Source organism: Dendropsophus ebraccatus, chromosome 3, assembly GCF_027789765.1.
Source record: "Dendropsophus ebraccatus isolate aDenEbr1 chromosome 3, aDenEbr1.pat, whole genome shotgun sequence".
NCBI classification, from domain to species: Eukaryota; Metazoa; Chordata; class Amphibia; order Anura; family Hylidae; genus Dendropsophus; species Dendropsophus ebraccatus.
This window is the reverse complement of record NC_091456.1, coordinates 184,463,401-184,483,180: the sequence shown is the minus strand read 5'-3', so window position 1 is coordinate 184,483,180 and position 19,780 is coordinate 184,463,401. Positions and strand designations below refer to the sequence as shown.

Sequence of the window (19,780 nt, the reverse complement as noted above, 5' to 3'; positions counted from 1 at the left end):
TCTGTTTATAGTCTGTTCCTGGGTTTGGATTAAAAAATCTGTCAGTGTAAAAGCACCCTTAGATTAGACAGTAGACTTGGGGAAGCTGCCTGTTGCAGCACCCTGTAGTATCCTGGCTTGCACTGCTACACTGTGCAGCACTAGAGACACAGACAGCTTCCCCAGTGTAATGTCTATTATAATGGTAACATGTATTATATAGACATTAGGGGATGCTGCAGCACTAGTAACACAGACAGCTTCCCCAGTGTAATTTCTATTCTAGTGGTAACATGTAATATATAGACATCAGGGGAGGCAGCAGCACTAGAGACACAGACAGCTCCCCCAGTGTAATGTCTATTATAATGGTAACATGTATTATATAGACATCAGGGGAGGCAGCAGCACTAGTGACACAGACAGCTTCCCCAGTGTAATGTCTATTCTAATGGTAACCTATAATATACAGACATCAGAGGAGGCTGCAGCACTAGTGACACAGACAGCTTCCCCAGTGTAATGTCTATTCTAATGGTAAAATGTAATATATAGACATCAGGGGAGGCTGTAGCACTAGTAACACAGACAGCTTCCCCAGTGTAATGTCTATTCTAGTGGTAACATGTAATATATAGACATCAGGGGAGGCAGCAGCACTAGTGACACAGACAGCTTCCCCAGTGTAATGTCTATTATAATGGTAACATTTATTATATAGACATCAGGGGAGGCCCAGTATCACTAACACTGCATTCAGCAGCACTAGCAATATGGATCAAGGCTTGCGCAGCCCTGCCCATCCCAACACAGCCATTGGTGGCAGCAGAGAGGCCGTGTCACCCCTTATTGTTGCCACTCAATGTAAAAACTACCCAAAACACTTTACCTCCCTCCTCTGTTCCCTGCTGTCACCCCCCACACCTCTCATCTCACCTGAGGACTTACTGCCACATACTACAGACACAAGACTGACACCAGAGAAAGCTTTCTCATACAGTCTCGACCCATTCTCATGTCTGTTCAGTGCTCTTCACCTCTCCACCACGACCTATCTTATTCCCAACCTTACTACAGCGTTATTCCTGGTCCTAACCCTTCTCTTCAATCTATCATTAAAGGGGAACACCAGCAAAAAAATAATCACATGTAGGTAGGCGGGGGGGGGGACGGACATAATAAAGTATACTTACCCATCCCTGTGCTCCTGCAGTACTGCTCCTGAACACTGCCAGTCTCCTGCAACTGATGGATTGCCCCCTAATGGACACTGGTGCAGTTACAGGCAATCAGCCAGGTCGTGGCATACCAAAAAGCCGGGGAAATGAGTTCCAGCAGTGGTCGGGGAGCAGGTTATGTGGCCCTGTGGGAGCACGGGGACAGGTAAGTATACTTTCTTTACTGTGCTTTTCCCGCCCCCTGCCTGCATCGGATTTCTGTTTTATTTTCGCTGGATTTTTTTTTTTTTTTACTTTTTTTGAAGAGGTATAACTTTATTAATGGAAATATTTGGGTGGGATGGTTGCGTGTTTATATGAAGAGGGAAAGATGCCAATGCTTAAAGGAGAAGTCCAGCGAAAATAAAACAGAAATCAGAAAAAACAGAGCTCTCCCTACTGTGAACTATTATTTGTAGTAAATGACGTCACCCCTCAAACAGCGCCCACCCACACAGTGACGTAACACTTCATGACGCGTGGGCAGAAGCCGTACTAGTTTATATGTAAACGGCTCTGTGACCTTACATCCTCGCCAGCCAATCAGGAACACGCCAGCGGGCAAAGCGTTTGACCAATCACGGCTCGGCATTCCGTCAGCCAATCACAAGCACCGCAGCTCGGCGCGTGTAACGGTTTCTGAATAAAAACTGACGTGGCTCCGCCTACTAGGCTGCAAACTAGGTAGGGCGTGGTCACACGCTGGCTGAGCGTTGATTGGCGTTATGTGAGAGCCTGCGGCCAATGAGAGCGGCTTATACGAGGGTGCGGGGGCGGGTTTCCCGTGACGTCACGGCCGCTGCTAGTTGCCGGCTGTCTCTAGACTCTAGGGTTCAGTTGGGCGCTGAGGAAGCAGCCGGGCAGCGGACGGGTAAGAGAGCGCTGCTGTGCGCATGCGTCTGACTTGTCACTGCTATTGATTGATCATTTGTCCTTACATGTTACGGCCCATGATTCCCCGCGGTGTTTCAGGTCACCTGGTGGGGGGAGGGAGGTTGTCACCCGCTGCCCATAGACTTTGACAGCACCGTGTTACCTGGATAGGGCACCAGATGTTGGCAGATTTGGGGCATGTCAGTCTCTAGGGCTCCTCTCCTTATATCAGGGGTCATTGTACAGGATAGACGACCCCCTTTTAGTATATATTATATATAGGATATGTAGAGCATCCACCCTGTACTATCACCTCCATCCTCTGTCCTTTTACCATTGATGTCTCATCCTTTCCATACTGTCTATGTGGTGTTTATACACAACATAGGTGCCCATCTAACCCTGTGGGAGGAATCACATGACCACTTGTCGAACGGTTTGAAAGTCGTATCATGTGACCCGGACGCACACCTACGATCCATAGAATATTGATTATCCCCCATGTTCGTAGGGTAGGGGAGTTTGTATTGTATAACCTTGTGTTGGGATCTATACCATGACCCCTCTTCTAGGACAAGCAATGTCGGCGCCTTCTGTGAGTAGTGATCAGTCCTCCGTAGCTTAAGATATAGAAGCAACGTGGACCCGTGCTCTTCTATGGTCCCTACAAATCAGTGCCCCCCCTTAAGGAAGTAGAGTATTCTCCCCATCCAGCTACGATCGGTGCCATCGCTTTCTGCCATGTCCTCACCAAGGAGTTCATTGCCTGGTAACGTGACTGGGATTTACCATGCTCGAGAAGCTTCATTGACAGAGGATACGGCGGGCGGGCAGCGCTGCCATGGTGCTCGCAGTCCATTCACATCCAGGATCAATGGCATTTGTCATTCTTGCGAAAATCGTACCCCCAACTCTGCCCCCCCCCCCCCCCCCCCCCCGGACCTCATCTAGCTCATTAAACAGAGGAAAGGAGGGTGGTGAGCAATGATGTAATGCTTTATTGTCTAATGTGGTGGTGGTGGTGGGGTATTAACCCTAGAGATGCCACTCCTGTTATATGTGTATATACAGTATAGCAGAGCCAAGTCTACTACAGCTTCACCTGCTGCATAACCTTTCCCAACAATTCAGACCCAATGGGGAACGTCAGCTCTGCTACATCCGACACCCTAGTAAGGGTCTCTTTCCGTCTTACAAGATTACCCCCTTTCTCCTGCTGGGTAACTATGGTGTTAAGGTTCCTCCTTATCGTCTCTGTCTGTGCCATCCAGATTGCCAGTGCCATGTGGAAGGAGCAAGGATCCAATTCAGTCTGGCACAAACCTCGGATGAATCACAGTGAAGGAGCGTCTGCAGAGCTGTGTGTGTGTCGGGCTGTGACAGCAGAGCGAGCGCTGACAACGACCCTCCCTGCTGCTGGATCCCTTCTATATCTAGCACTGGAATGTGCTCCCATCCCCCTCCCACCGCTTCCCAGAAATCCCAGCCCTGGAATCTTATCCGGATGTTTTCTTTACATGATATTCACACTGATTGACCATCATTTGAATAGAAATGAATCAGTTTTGATCTGCTGGGACATGTAGTTCCTCTCCTGAGATTGTCCATTAAGATGCATATACAGACGTTAGATTGGGTGATACTCTCCTTATAATGGTGGGTTCTGGGTTCAATGCAAACATTTGTGGGTATGTTAAAAAAATTGGGGTCATATAGTAAGTATCCCAATTATTTCCTTGACAAGTATTTTTGCCCGGTTGTTTTTGGGTAAAAAATTTTAATATTTAAGACTAGATATGAGCGCAACTCGAGCATGCTTCAGTCCGGTCGTCCAGCATTCCAATACTGGTGGCTAAAGTAGTTGAGTGCAGCCCTAGGGAGTCCTAGAAAACTGCATGAATACTGCCTATTGCTGTATACATGTATTCCAGGACTCCCTAGGGCTGCATCCAACTTCTTCAGCCCCCAGTATTCGAATGCCGGACGATCGGACTGGAGCATGCTCGAGTTGCGCTCATCTCCAGTTAAGACCATTTTTGTACCCATAAGTGTCCCCACCCATGAGCGTGTTATGGCTGAAAATCTTGACTGTCTTTTCAGGTCATGAGATCTAAGGTCAGGTCAGGGGATCTAAAACTGGTCCAAATTTATGCTGGCCGATTGGGAATAGGACTTGTCTACGGAATTTGCTGAGCGACATAGGATTGGCGTTGCCCAGCGTGGACTTGAGTCACTCTAAATCCATTCCGTTGAACGCATCTGGGTTTAGCTTTGCAGTTACACTTTAAGGCCTTGTTCACACAGGACTCAAATGATGGCCTGTGTGAACATTCCATAAAACTGGGTTCGCGGAAAGCTGGGTGACCACGTTTGTCCAGCATTACAGATCCCACGGTGGTAGCCACCCAACTTTGCGTAATGAAACAGATTTGCCTTTCAGGGGTAAGAAAGCAGCAATACGCCACTATGGCTGTGTTATGAGAAAGCTGGGTGACTACTAGTGGCTGCTGATGGTAATTGTGACTGCATTGTACAGATTTCATATTCAGGATTCAAGGAAAGCTGGATGACAAGGACTATTGTTCCTGGGGCCAGTACTAAACTCATCAGATTCCCGACAGGACCCCTTCTCTAGATGTTGTATGTAGTATCTGCACATCAGTCGAAAAACTGCCTGAACTCCCAGGACCTCTTGGCTCATGAATCAGTCCTCTAACAGTTTGTTGCGTTTGTATTCACGCCGGCGCTCCCGGTGGCAGACAGCTTGCGGTAGGCAGACGAGCACTTGTCACAGTGACTCACAGAGAAAATGCCATAATTTGCTGCAAAGAGCAGGAATCTCGTTCTTCCGGTTTCTCCTTTTTAGGGCTGCATTCTCTCTCGGCTGGGAGTCAGCTGCCGCTCTTGTCTCGCTGATCTCGGGGGCGGAACGGGAAACGCTAATTGTCTCAAAATTGCTGGATGCTTAAAAATTCTAAAATCCTTTCGGATTAAGTACGGCCTGAAGGCCGGAAATCAGAGGATTTGTGCAACATAAGGAACTGGTGGGGAGGAATGTGGATCCCTAGAGTACAGTCTATACGGTCTTTCGTACCCATCAAAGAACATATAGCAGTGGTCTTCAACCTCACCAGCTGTGGCAAAACTACAACTCACATTATTTGTCCAGGCATGCACGCTTGGAGTTGTTGTTTCGCAACAGCAGGTAAGCAACAAGTTTGAAACCATTGTTATAGAGGACTGGACTGGATACATATAGCACCTTCTATTCCCTATAGAGCAGAGTTCTCGTGTAACACAGATATACAGGGTTTTCTCCCCATTATCCCTAATTGTTTACATTCGTTAGCGGAAAAACCGAACGCAACCCCACCTCTATGCCTGTACCAATTGACGATACTCCCAATTGGTGAAGCCATGGGGGTGTGCTTTCGGTCGCTTGCACTTATTGGCATGTGGGAATTAGCTGTGTGTAGGCCAAACCCAGGACTGGTTGACCATCTAACGGTCTCTATACACTTCTGTCGGTGGCAGGTTCGGCTGTCAGTATAAAGTACATGGGGGTCTACCGAGATTCCTCCAACAGATGACGTTAGTTAAGATCGCGGTCGTGCATGATGGAAAAATCGCTGCCTGATCCTATTTTTTTTAGAGAAATACGCCACCCCTAATGCTGTCTGGTTATGACTTACCCCTCTCGATAGGAGAGAGGTAAGTCAGAAAGGGTATTGGGACCCATAAGTCTTCACGACACAATATTCGGCGTAACCTCATTCACTATCATTAGTAGCAATTTTATCATTCAACATTGCAATGTTATGTCATAGCCCCAGCATTAGGTCAGTCTGACGTTTCATTCATTGACAGCAAGCAGAGATCTTAACAATTGGGAAGGAATTAAATATTAGAAGAAAAAAGTGTTTATTACTCGAGACCAGACAATGATTCTATTCACTGAAACAAGCGCAACCTCCCACGTCAAAGATCCCAGAGTCCCCCTCCCCCTAACCCATCTGAGATCAGCCAAATAAGGGGGTGAACCAGATAAGTCAGAGGCGAGGGGCTTTGTCCTCATCATCCTGCGGCTGAAGTCACGTTTCCAGCTGCACAGCTGATTCATAGCGCTAATAATATCAGTTCTTGGAGAGGAGAGAGCCGTTCACATCACGTTGCTGAAAACACAGGGGATAAGATATGAGCAGCGATGATTGCAACCAAGAGAAATCTTCCCTGGAATGTTATTAATAGCCTCCGTACAGGAGAACGGGCCGGCTACGCGCAGCTCTGAAGTCATTCCTTCCAGCTGGGTGACACATGGGAACGAAATTCCTGGAATTGCCCAAGAAGTTGAGTTGGGTTTGTCGGCTGCCGGCAGGAGGTAGATGTTTCGTTTCAGAGACTTTCTTGCCAAAAATAACTCAATTGAGCGTGAAAGGAGGCGGGCACGGATCCTCGGAATTAATGGATTTGGGCAAGGCAGAGACTAATGCTAAGAGACTACCTGCTGCTAATGGTTTGGAGAGGCGAGGATGTGGGATCGGAACCTCTTTATTCGCAGGGAAGCTAAGCATTTAGCGCCAGAGTTTTAGCAGAGTGATCTTAAGGACAAGACAGCTGCGTTGGCAGAGTTAGGCAAGAAATTTAACCGTATTACACAGCTTCTTGAGAATTGCAAGACTGGTTTCATGTAATGCAACTTTTAGTTATACAGGGAAACTTTTACCTGCTTGGTCATACTGCACCCCACCCAAAGTGAATGGTTAAAAATTACACAGTTACACAACTACCATTGCCCACATCCTCAACACCAGAGGCATGTAAAATGGGCTGACCTCTACCCCTTTGGGCTGATACCATTCATGTTGTTTCTTTGCTATATCTCAGGGCCAACTTATGTACTTCTATCTTCATCAAAGACCATGAAAGAAGATGTGCTGAGCTGTAGCATGCATGCCTCCTCCCTCCTTCACCCTTCTTTGCCAGCCAAGCTTTGTATGTCAGTTAGGGGCCTATTCCACGGAGGCATAATCGGCCGAATCAGCCCGTTTCGGCCGATTATCGCTCCGTGGAATAGAGAGAACGATCAGCTCATGATCATGTCATCAGCTGATCGTTCATTTAGGTTCAAACCTAAAATCATTGGTCACCATCCACGCATCGCTACGTGGAATAGCGGGTGCGGCAGGCAATCGACGATTTCACAATCATCATACATTACCTGTCCAGGCGCAGGTCTTCTCCCGATTCCGCGCAGCAGCATCAGCTTCGGAGCGGCCTGTCTGAGCGCTTGGCCAATCACTGGCCAGGACCGCCACGGCCAGTGATTGGCTGAGCGTTCTGTCAGCTCAGACAGGCCGCTCCGAAGCTGATGCTGCCACGCGGGACCGGGAGAAAGAGAAGACTTGCGCCTGGACAGGTAATGTATAAAACAAGGGCTGCAAGGACGTCGGTAACAATGTCCTTGCAGCCCTCGCTAACGATTGTCGGGCCGTGGAATAGGCCCAGTAAACAAGCGCCAATCTAGCAGATCGGTGCTCGTTTACATCTTTGATCGGGCCCTGGTAGGCCCGTGGAATAGGACCCTTAGTCAAGCCAGGGAGGAGCAAGGGAGACATTAGGCTTGCATGCTATGCTCTGCACATCCTCTTTGATACTTGAGCCCTGACCGTGATCTTGAGCTGACGCCTATCCCCAGAGACACCCCATGGGCAGCCATGTCCCACCAACACACAGAGGCATGTGACTTTTTGCACCCCAAGGCTAGTTTGTCCTCAGGTGCTGTTTGTACTTTCAGAAACAGGAGTCCTCTGGTTTCTACAAATGGCTGCCTCTGCAGCGAGTGGGCAACAGGCTTTGTTTAATGTTCTCAGAAGTAGGTAAGGGCACCCGATGTTCCTTAGGATCTGTGGATACAGCACGTGTCAGAAAGCAGGTAGGTTTTACCCAGAACTGATATCAGACAGGAGCATTTACACAATACAGTTCAGCCACCCACACACTCATCTGAGCACACAGCGTTTTCTGCAACTGTAATGGGGACTTAACCCTCCACGTCCTCCTCCAGAGCACCATTCCCATCTATCTTTTCTACTGTAAAAACTTCCTTCAGTGACTTCTCAAAAGTAGTCCTTTCGAGGTACAATTCTGTAGAGGACCATGAGCTTAGAGCCTCCTCCATGTCCTTGTGTTGGACCCCATTACTGCTGGCTGGGGATTTCCTGTTGTATAAAACTTCTCCCTATAGCTCTCCAGAGTCATCCATTTCTTCTGTAGAACTTTAAGCCTTGTTTGGCTTTTCTTTTACTTGGTCCAAGCAGAATAAATGTCCAATAACTCTCAATAATGCAGGGACTCTGCTGGCTGAACTAATGAACACAATTTAGAGGGTACATTAAATCCTCTCAGCAGATGTAGCAGCTTTTATTCTCCACATTATAACCGGATAATTGAAGCTAACCGAGCACGAACAAGCCCCAAGAGATCCATGCCCGTTAATTGCTTAATAATACAAGAAGAGAATTCTCAGTTCTATAAATCCTATAGAAATTTCCGGAGAAATTAAGCCAATACCATTCTCCCTAGGAAGAGAAGAACCTAAAGGCATCCCGTAGCAAATCAGTCTTGACAAGTGGGGTTGGTGATCCGCATCACACAACTGTGTAAATGATGTAGTTCTCAGAGAGTACAATATGTTGGACTTTCCTTAACACACAAAGTCCTGACCCTGCTGAGCCTGTGATTTCCATTGATGGGGCCATGGGGGTCATCACTACATCAGCATAAAGAACATTCCTCTCTGTTCTGTCTGGCTTCCCCTTGCTCATTGCAGCTTGTTCTCAAAGTGTTAGTTTGCCGCAAGGAAATAAGACGTTGAAAATTGTCTTTGATGTTTATTGAACGATTTGAATGATTTATGTCTTCATCTGTTCTCCACCTCCCCAACATGTTTTATTGCAGAACCATCATCCCATGTGTCCAGTTTGTCGTAAGTTATCAGTTGCATGACTTTAACATCCGTCTTGTTTTGAGACCTTCCAGGACAGTATTGGGTATCAGGTGTCTTCTCATCAAGTTATGACCATCACGCTGGATCGTCAGGTCTTGGCTTTTCATCCCAGTTGGACAGGAAATATTAGTTCATGGTGATTTCAGTTGATTTCTAGCGTAGTATCTGATTTGGAAATAAGGTCTATAACTAATAAACTAGAGTAGATCACGTAAACCCACTCAACTCCAGGAAAACCTATCCATAAGAAGACCATCCTCCTCCTCTCCATTCACCATGTCTTTCGGCCTCCCCATTCATTTTTTCCTTTCATCATTTTCTTTTTTGCTTTCAAGACTCTAAACCTTTGGGTCTCTTCTATCTCCCCAAACCCTTTCTTTCTACTAGATGTCTGTTTAGAAACGCCTAGAAGAAACCCTGCACCTCATCCGCAACCGTGGGATCGCCCTACGCCCACACTCCTGCGACTCTGCAGGCCGCAAATCATGTTTAAGTGCGAACCTAGGCAAAAAGTCGGAAACGATTTTTTTATCAAGTCAATTGGCGACGGCGCTCAAGAAAAGCGCAGAACCACGTTTTTTAGAGTGGGGATAACTTTAGGAATCCTATCTGCTCATTTTGGGGGTAGGTATTTCTGTGACTTCTGCATGCACAAGTGTTTGTAGGAAACAGTGTGTATCTCAGTGACTTGTTGGAAGAAAATAAATGTCACATAAGGGGTGTTGTCTCACAAAGATGCAACTCTGTACATCTTTTGGCTATATCTTGGGATCTTTGGGGGTCTTGACCCCATTAGACCCCTGCTAATGAAAAAGTTACATTAGTGGTAGATCTTGAGCCGACTATATACATTACATAGCGTTGACCAATCCCACCAACCATTTAATGTGTATAGTGACTTCCCTAATATCAAGGTAAAGAAGGATCAGGCATGAAGGAGGAGGAAGTGAGTGCTCGCTTCCTTCCGGTTCCCTGCTCGCTGTCTATACGTGTAATAGCGTGTGGGGGAGCTGCGGGAAGGGCTGCCTGGACGATCCTTAGATCATTTGGGTGGCCCATTAAAAAAAGGGGCAATCTGATCATTTTGATTCAACATGTTGAAAAAAAACGATCAGCCGACATTGTGCATGTCCTAATATGACCTATTACACCAAACGTTTATCGACCAGAAAGGCCGATAATCGCTTGGTGTAATAGGGCTTTTACTCCCCTCTATCCATTCTAAACATGTCCATCGTAAGTGTATGGAATTCAGTAGACAACCATCAACTAAATCAACGTTTGTATGACCTACTTTAGAATGGTAAAGTTTGATGAGATGGGTTGTAAACCTGTTGACCTTAAGTCTTTAAGAGATTACTATTATTGGTCCTGGAGTGTTCATAGCGTCACAAGTTTTGTCTGTCTCTTAGGTGCTCATTTTATTGTCCTATGTCGTCTTGGCATTTATTTAATCGCGATAATATAAATTGGTTTATGACCGAGTAACCTACTAATTTCAGCAGCTTCTTGCAAGGTTGATCACTATAGGACTTTAAACATAGCCTTATTACTAAGGGTGGCCATACACAAGAGGATGTCTCATCACCAGTAATTGGCGAGATGCCTGTCTGCCCTTAGATGGCATTTATTGGGGCCATACCTCTTCTTCTAAATCACAACTTGTGTAGGAAACTTCTACAAATGCTCAGGCCTCTTAATTTTCCTCGATATCGGGGAATTCCAATAATCCACACAATTACAAATGAATAGTGCTCTGACATGTGAGTAATCTTCACCCGTGCCTATAACATTGTGGTGTCCTTTCTAGGGGCGAGGATTCTTGATCAGAAGCCTCAGACAGTGGACATGGGGAAGGATTACTACAAGATTTTGGGCATCCCTTCAGGGGCTAACGAGGATGAGATCAAGAAAGCCTATCGCAAAATGGCCCTCAAGTACCACCCAGACAAGAACAAGGATGCCAACGCAGAGGACAAGTTCAAGGAGATCGCAGAAGCCTACGATGTTCTAAGTGACCCCAAAAAGAGAGCTGTGTATGACCAGTATGGAGAGGAAGGTAAGACCCCTGAGACCGGTACAGGTGCGTTAATGGTCGTAAATCAATAAATATGACCTTCTTGATGTCAGTGGAAACATCTTTGACTTATATTGGGTGTAGATGTGAATTTATCAGCTTCACAGTGTGAGGTTGTCCTTCATAGCAATTGCATAAATATTTAGATCGTATAGCGTCAAACCTTTTCTCGTATTGAATAATGCATATAAATGACGTAACCACATAGCGCCATGTATTCAGTCATACGTATTATTATCTTTTATGTTATATCTATCACGTGCCACCCAGTACTGTAAATCCTGCGTGTCTACTATTACATTGAGTAATCATTATTGAAATTCCTTAATGCTTCCATGGAAAGTGTGAGACAGCCCTTACTGATTCCCACAGATCCTTAGGATGATGTCCCGTAACAGTCAACCATGGCTCGGACTCTTTCTCCTAAGGTTTCTTATGTTCCTGGGGATACCTGTATTAGAGTATTGGGGTGCTATACAGGTTGTTGGTACTAACAGGTGAGGTGGTACTCTTGGGCATCCACTGGTGAATCTAACTACAGATGTTCCACAAAAATACTGAAATATTTTTGACCGCGCAAGACATTGTATTTCCCTCCCCTAATCCTTCATGTCTTCACCCAATTTTTCAGAAAGGTGGTCCCCCTTGGATCTTGTATTAGCTGCCCGATACATTGGAAGCTAATCCGTATCCGTAGCTCAGTATTTATGTAGACTTCAGTGGGTGGTGGATGCTACGATTGCTCATCTTTGTTTATTTATAACCTGGACCTGCCAGGACTTATTTGTGCAGAACGACCATGGTGTTTATACTGGGAAATAATCCGAGCCAGGTTTCCATCTGATCACGTGTCCTGCACACATGAGGATGTTGTCATGGCACTTGGTGTTGAGATATGGAGCGTTTAGCAGTCTCCGCGCCCGGAGCCATCCCAGAGTCTGAGTGATACAATCTAGATGGGATGACTCCATAGCTGAGACACCTAGTGTAACCCTACAGGGGGATACACAACGCTGAATAATCCAGGATGGCGGTACATGTTATTACCTAAACTTCATAAAAAAAAAAAAATCAGCTTTAAAAGGTTACGTAGCAATACTGTTTGGTTTCTGAAAACATCAGTGATGGAAGGAAGTAGTGGGGAACATGGAGACTTTAGAGGAAGCCGGGTAAGATATTACGTAGTGCCAAAATTGGATCCATATTTCAGATTTCTATAAAAGACCTCCAACAACCGTGTCTTATATTCGAGTCACTTCTGCGGTCTTAGTTGGTGTACATCCTATTTTATACACTATCCACAGCCAGAGTTTACTTTTTCCTGAACAATATACTCTCTCTCTGATGTAGGTCTCAAGACTGGAGGCGGATCATCTGGTAACACTGGAAACTCCTTCCACTACACCTTCCATGGGGACCCTCATGCCACCTTTGCTTCCTTCTTTGGAGGCTCAAACCCATTTGATATCTTCTTTGGCTCAGGCCGCACGCGTATGGCCAACGGCTTCGACCATGAAGACATGGACATAGAAGACGACGATGACGATCCCTTCAATGGCTTTAGCCGTTTTGGTTTCAATGGAGTGAACGGATTCCATCGGCGGCACCCAGATCAACTGCACAACCGAAGGAAAGTACAAGACCCCCCTGTCATTCACGAGCTGAAAGTATCGCTGGAGGAGATCTATCATGGCTGCACCAAGCGTATGAAGATCACACGGAGGAGGCTGAACCCTGATGGGCGGACAGTAAGAACAGAGGACAAGATCCTAAACGTGGTGATCAAGAAAGGTTGGAAGGAGGGGACCAAGATCACCTTCCCTAAAGAGGGAGACGCAACATCGGAAAATATCCCCGCCGACATTGTGTTCCTACTCAAAGACAAACCTCATGCACATTTCAAGAGAGACGGGTCCAACATAGTCTATACGGCCAAGATCACCCTGAAAGAGGTAGGTGCACTTTCTGAACACGTCTTGTTTTGGTATCTGTCCATAATGCGCCATCAATGTCTGGTTGGTGGGGGGGTCTGAGTCGCTGGTCCCTGACTCACCACAGTTTGATTGTCTGTAATAAAGAGATTGTAGCCACTTCTGGTCTTGGCGGATATAATGTAAGGAAAAGTCTCCTCTATTGCCGAAACCCTTGCTCATTAGACTTCGGTGGGAGCCGACATTGTTCCCAGTGGACGTTGCGATCTGATGATAGCTTTTTAGGATATTACGTTGTATTAGGGACACAAAATCAAGAGACTGAACTTACACCCTATAGAATTTTGTAAGGACTAGCAGTAGAAAGATTAAGTAGGGCAGAGACATGAGCTCAGGACTGAACCTGCTTATTACAGGTTTATAGAGAGACGCTGTGAGCTCAGCACCACCGTCATGGGGCGTGTGCCAGAACCAGATAAACGCTCCACACACTGTTTCATGATGACTCTAGTGATGAATAACCATGGCTGGGGGTGGATTTAACTTTTCAGTTGTGTTGAAGGACTGATCTATTAAAGGGAATCTGTCAGCTCTAGATCATGCTCAAAGCTCAAGATTTAAACAGACTGAGCTGAGCTACAGCATGCATGCCTCCTCCCTCCCTCACCCACCCATCCCTCCTTGTCATGACTGATTGATGTGCACCGCTCAGAAGCCAAGCCCTGCACATCAGACCTAGTGATCAGCCAATAAATGATCAGCTTATTCATCGTCTGATAGCTGTTCAACAGCGATGATCTGCGCTGTAAAAGTAACCATAGAATTAAAAAGCTTATGACAGATTTGTTACCAACCTTTTTGCTCATTCTGTACCCCTGCAGCCCTTCCTATCTTCTCCGCACTGCAGCTCTAGAACATGACCCTGGTCTATAGGCCCCTGCCCCTTGCCCCTTTTTTGCTTCCACCTGGTGGCTGCAGAATTTCCAGTTGAGCTATTTAAAGTCACATGCGTATTAATAGCCAGTGTCACACGGGTATGTGCATGGAGGCTGCGCGGTGCTGGGGGAAGATTGGCCAGGTTATACATCCGTGCTCCTGGATGGGTTCAGAGGGATCATGAGTGAGAATATAAACAAACATTGGGGGGGGGGGGGGTTCAGTGACACTGAATAGGCGATCTTTGACCTTTAGGCTGTGGTCACTCGACAGTTAAGAGTAGGAATAATCTTACATAAATATTCCTATACATAGAGGCAGTATTATAGTAGTTATATTATTGTATATAGGGGGCAGTATTATAGTAGTTATATTATTGTATATTGGGGGCAGTATTATAGTAGTTATATTCTTGTATATAGGAACAGTATTATAGTAGTTATATTCCTGTATATAGGGGCAGTATTATAGTAGTTATATTCTGTGTATAGGAGGCAGTATTATAGTAGTTATATTCTTGTATATAGGAGCAGTATTATAGTAGTTATATTCTTGTATATAGGAGCAGTATTATAGTAGTTATATTCCTGTATATAGGGGGGCAGTATTATAGTAGTTATATTCTTGTATATAGGGAGCAGTATTATAGTAGTTATATTCTTGTATATAGGAGCAGTTTTATAGTAGTTATATTCTTGTATATAGGAGCAGTATTATAGTAGTTATATTCTTGTACATGGGGGGCAGTATTATAGTAGTTATATTCTTGTATATAGGAGCAGTATTATAGTAGTTATATTATTATATATAGGGGCAGTATTATAGTTGTTATATTCTTGTATATAGGAGTAGTATTATAGTAGTTATATCCCTGTATATAGGAGCAGTATTATAGTAGTTATATTCCTGTATATAGGAGCAGTATTATAGTAGTTATATTCTTGTATATAGGAGCAGTATTATAATAGTTATATTCTTGTATATAGGAGCAGTATTATAGTAGTTATATTCCTGTATATAGGAGCAGTATTATAGTAGTTATATTCCTGTATATAGGAGCAGTATTATAGTAGTTATATTCCTGTATATAGGAGGCAGTATTATAGTAGTTATATTCCTGTATATAGGAGCAGTATTATAGTAGTTATATTCTTGTATATAGGAGGCAGTATTATAGTAGTTATATTCTTGTATATAGGAGCAGTATTATAGTAGTTATATTCTTGTATATAGGAGCAGTATTAGGCTGCATTCACACTACGTATATTTCAGTCAGTATATGTATATTTCAGTCAGTATTGTGGTCCTCATATTGCAACCAAAACCAGGAGTGGATTAAAAACACAGAAAGGATCTGTTCACACAATGGTGAAATTGAGTGGATGGCCGTCATTTAATGGCAAATATTTGCTGTTATTTTAAAACAACGACTGTTGTATTGAAATAATGGCAGTTATTTACCGTTATATGACGGCCATCCACTCAATTTCACCATTGTGTGAACAGATCCTTTCTGTGTTTTTAATCCACTCCTGGTTTTGGTTGCAATATGAGGACCACAATACTGACTGAAATATACATAGTGTGAACGCAGCCTTATAGTAGTTATATTCTTGTATATAGGGGCAGTATTATAGTAGTTATATTCCTGTATATAGGAGCAGTATTATAGTAGTTATATTCCTGTATATAGGGGGCAGTATTATAGTAGTTATATTCTTGTACATAGCAGTATTATAGTAGTTATATTCTTGTATATAGGGGCAGTATTATAGTAGTTATATTCTTGTATATAGGAGCAGTATTATAGTAGTTATATTCTTGTATATAGGGGCAGTATTATAGTAGTTATATTCTTGTATATAGGAGCAGTATTATAGTAGATATATTCCTGTATATAGGGAGCAGTATTATAGTAGTTATATTGTATATAGGAGCAGTATTATAGTAGTTATATTCTTGTATATAGGAGCAGTATTATAGTAGTTATATTCTTGTATATAGGAGCAGTATTATAGTAGTTATATTCTTGTATATAGGAGTAGTATTATAGTAGTTATATTCCTTTATATAGGAGCAGTATTATAGTAGTTATATTCTTGTAGATAGGAACAGTATTATACATACTTTGATATAACCAGTGTAGCCACGTGTGTTTTTCTCTTTTTGCTTCTCAACATTTCCCACTATTTTCGCTCTGCGTTTTCTCATACCATTCTTTCTCTGTGGTTCCCTCTCTGTTGCGGAGCTGCAGGGGTTAACCAGTAAGCTAAGGGTCTGCATGTCGCTGTAATAAGCCATGTCCTGTAAGCGTGCCAAGGTGAATAGCTCTGCTCCATTAAAGGTGTGAGCCTCACAGTATCGCTCGCTGCGCTCCCCCGGGATTGTGATGCGGACATTGTCGCTGCTTCTTCCATATTTAGCACCTCTCCAGTTCCAGGAATAGTCGGGGGTCAGGCTTCGCTCCAGGCATGCAAATGGCTAATGATGGCCGAGCTTCCTCCCCTGGCCAGTGATAGGCGCAGTCTCCCATGGGTGCCATTATATGTAGTGTCCTCTGTAAGGGGGGGGGGGGCTTACTGTGCGTCTAAGAGGAGAGGGGAAGGTCACATTGAAGAAGCTTCATGAGCTGGAGGCTATAATATTACAAAACTGATCCAAAAAGCCTTATACATTTCAGCCATCTGATGCCACATCTTACAGTTCTGTACACTACAGCGCCCCCTATGGAGAAAGGACCAGAATACGGCAGTTACAGTGAGGACTGACCTACTGTAAATCATACAGGTTACTATCCTGTTGTATCCAATGTAGACAACCCTCTAACGTGTAAAAGATCTAAAACAAAAGGACTGACAAAGATCCCCTTTAAATCCAGAATTGTTGTAAAATGCCATTGTGCTTATGTCCATCTGAAACAATGAACAAGGTGCCAAATTTCCAAATTAGTACTGTGAGTGCACAAGGGTGTAAAATTGTGAGGTACAATAAGGGAACATGAATGTTATTTTCGTAAGTCGGTATTATGAGACGGACGCCTTTCCATGCCATGTCCCGTAGTAGGGGTGGTCTGGCAGGATAAAATTAAAAGGGGGTAAACTGGGTAAAAAAAAAAAAAAAACATCTTTACCTATTTATCCAATCCCTCTGCTTGCGCCTCTGGTATATACACCTGAAAGGAAGGAGATGGCTCCATTCATTGTGTAGTGGGCGTGTTGGGATACTGCAGCCCAGCTCCCATTGAAGTGAATGTACTGAGGTGCAGTAACCTAGTTCAGCCACTTCACAATGAATGGAGCCGTTCCAGCCCTGTTCTTTGTGCATATGTTGAAGCCATGGTTTTGCCAAACAGCTGATCATATGGCATGTCAGGTGTCAGCACCCTGGTGATCAGACATTGATGGCTGTCAGTGTTAAAGTCTTGGAAAACATATATTTTTTTTTAATCCCATGGACAAACCCTTTAATAAACCCATTCACCCTTGTGCACTCAGAGTACTAATTGCAGGATATTTATATATATATATATATGCACACATGGACTATGTGCTATGGAACGAACTTCGGAACGCTCTGTATCATCATCATTTATTCCGATGGTGGGGGTGCCGAAACTGTTTAAATCTTCGCTCTGCTGTACTGAGAGAGTGTGTTTTTCCGCTTTATATAAATAATACAACATCAGTCATAAGGAATGATTGATTCACTATCCTCATGACATAGAGGGAGTTTTCTGTGACTCACGGCCGTTCCTAGAAAGATTAAACAATGGTTGGATAGGCCTGCGAGCCCCATAACCCCCCCCCCCATCCATCAGGGCTCGTGTCCATTATTTCTTACAGCTTTTATCACATGTGTCAGGTAACGTCTATATCTCATTTATAGTCAGCCAGGAGCGGCGGGCACTGTAACCGAGATGTCACCTCCGGCACATCACATATTCATCATATCCATTCATATATAGCAGAGGTGACCTGCAGATTCCTCCTGTACGTTGTGGTGTCCTCCGCTGCTCGAGAATGATACCGCGCTCTGGCTGTTGTCAATAGAACGTCTTATCATTCCTTTCCTATTATCAGGACGGAAGCCTGAAATACTCTGTGCTGCTGGAGAGTAGCACCTATTATAGGATATAGTGATTTTAGCCTCATATTGATCTGATGTTTTTTGTTTTCTCATTCTTCAGGCTTTGATTGGCTGCACCGTCAACATTCCCACCATAGACGGACGGGTCATCCCGCTACCTTGCAGCGACATCATCAAGCCAGGAACCGTCAAGCGGCTACGAGGTGAAGGATTGCCTTTGCCCAAAGTCCCCACCCAGCGGGGTGACCTAATAGTAGAGTTTCAAGTACGATTTCCAGACAGAATACCGCCACCCACCCGAGAACTCCTCAAACAGCATCTGCCCTGTTCCTAGTACCACAACAAGCACAGGGGCCCGGGGCCCCATGCAATACATTACAGATTCGTGCCAAGAGTTCTGCAATGGAGGCCTGCAGTGTATGACTGACTCCGGGGATAACAGTCTAGAACCCACATTCTATGCAGAAGACAACAACTTTCTAGATCTCGAAATAAAAACAATAGACTTTTTTTTCAAAGTTAGACTTCTTTTATAAACCTGGCAATCTCCGCGTGACTAAAGATGATGAGGGAGGGCACCGCGGGCACGGCACGGCCACCGTGTGTACTGTTACAGGGGGCGCTGCAGTAGTAGTAGTAGGATTAATGGACTTCCAGCTGTGACTTGATTCCCTTTTACAATCCAGTTTATCAGTGTTTTTAGCCTCCGCCTACGACAATGAACTACGAGACTTTTAGACAAAGATTTTTTTTTTTTTTTAAATTTGTAAATATAATTTAAAGTGACCGGTGATTTTGACCTTTCTACACACTGGGCAGAAATAAAAGTACAAGATTGTGAATTTTACAAGGGCTGATTCGTGTGTCGTATGTACGGGTGATCAGTGGATCGACTGTGGTCATGACTAGCTTTTTTTGCAGTCTGTATAACAGATCCATTTTAAAGGGGTTATCCAGCGCTACAAAAAACATGGCCACTTTTCCCCCTCTCTTGTCTCCAGATTAGGTGGGGTATAGGACTCATTTCCATTGAAGTAAATGGAGCTTAATTGCAAACCACACCTAAACTGGAGACGAGAGGGGGAAAAGTGGCCATGTTTTTGTAACGCTGGATAACCACTTTAAGTGGTGACTTTTAAAGCAAATGTACCATCAGTACAAATTAAAAGAATGGCGCCAGTAATTTTTTTTTTTAAACCGCGTACAGTGCCGTTCTATTCCCAGGCACCGGCTGGGGGTAAAGCACTGGCCGCCCCGCCCCAGTGGGAGGAAACCCCTGCCCCTCTATCCATGTGAAACACTCAAAGCGAATGTACTGATGGTACATTTTCTTTAAAGTACACAATTTCTATGTTACATTTTAACATTTACAAATCTTTTGTTCTCAAGGATATAAACCACTAACAGTGGTGTCTGACAAAGTCATTCTCCCCATTTCGCATTTAGGCTGGGTTCACACTATGTATATTTCAGGCAGTATTTGGTCCTCATGTCAGGTCCTCATAGCAACCAAAACCAGGAGTGGATTGAAAACACAGAAAGGATCTGTTCACACAATGTTGAAATTAAGTGGATGGCCGCCATATAACAGTAAATAACGGCCATTATTTCAATACCACAGCCGTTGTTTTAAAATAACAGCAAATATTTGCCATTAAATGATGGCCATCCACTC

General features: G+C 44.4%; 1 protein-coding gene across 2 annotated transcripts; it reads left to right on the top strand.

Moving 5' to 3' along the window:
- The first annotated feature begins 1,959 nt into the window (after nucleotides 1-1,959).
- Nucleotides 1,960-18,955, top strand: DNAJB5 (DnaJ heat shock protein family (Hsp40) member B5). 2 transcript variants are annotated; one of them, XM_069963321.1, is made up of 4 exons: nucleotides 1,960-2,067; nucleotides 10,886-11,134; nucleotides 12,503-13,104; nucleotides 18,206-18,955. In XM_069963321.1, the coding sequence occupies exons 2-4, from the start codon at nucleotides 10,924-10,926 to the stop codon at nucleotides 18,437-18,439; spliced, it is 1,047 nt and encodes a 348-aa protein (XP_069819422.1). In that variant the 5' UTR covers nucleotides 1,960-2,067; nucleotides 10,886-10,923; the 3' UTR covers nucleotides 18,440-18,955. The 2 variants fall into 2 exon arrangements, with proteins under 2 accessions (XP_069819422.1, XP_069819421.1); XM_069963320.1 differs by lacking the exon at nucleotides 1,960-2,067 and adding an exon at nucleotides 9,675-9,699.
- The last annotated feature ends 825 nt before the right edge of the window (nucleotides 18,956-19,780 follow it).

Bases quoted from the DNA above. Each gene is read 5' to 3' on its own strand.
- DNAJB5 (XM_069963321.1), top strand. From the start codon at position 10,924: ATGGGGAAGGATTACTACAAGATTTTGGGCATCCCTTCAGGGGCTAAC. The intron at 11,135-12,502 runs GTAAGACCCCTG...TCTCTGATGTAG, and splicing joins TGACCAGTATGGAGAGGAAG to GTCTCAAGACTGGAGGCGGA. The intron at 13,105-18,205 runs GTAGGTGCACTT...CTCATTCTTCAG, and splicing joins CCAAGATCACCCTGAAAGAG to GCTTTGATTGGCTGCACCGT.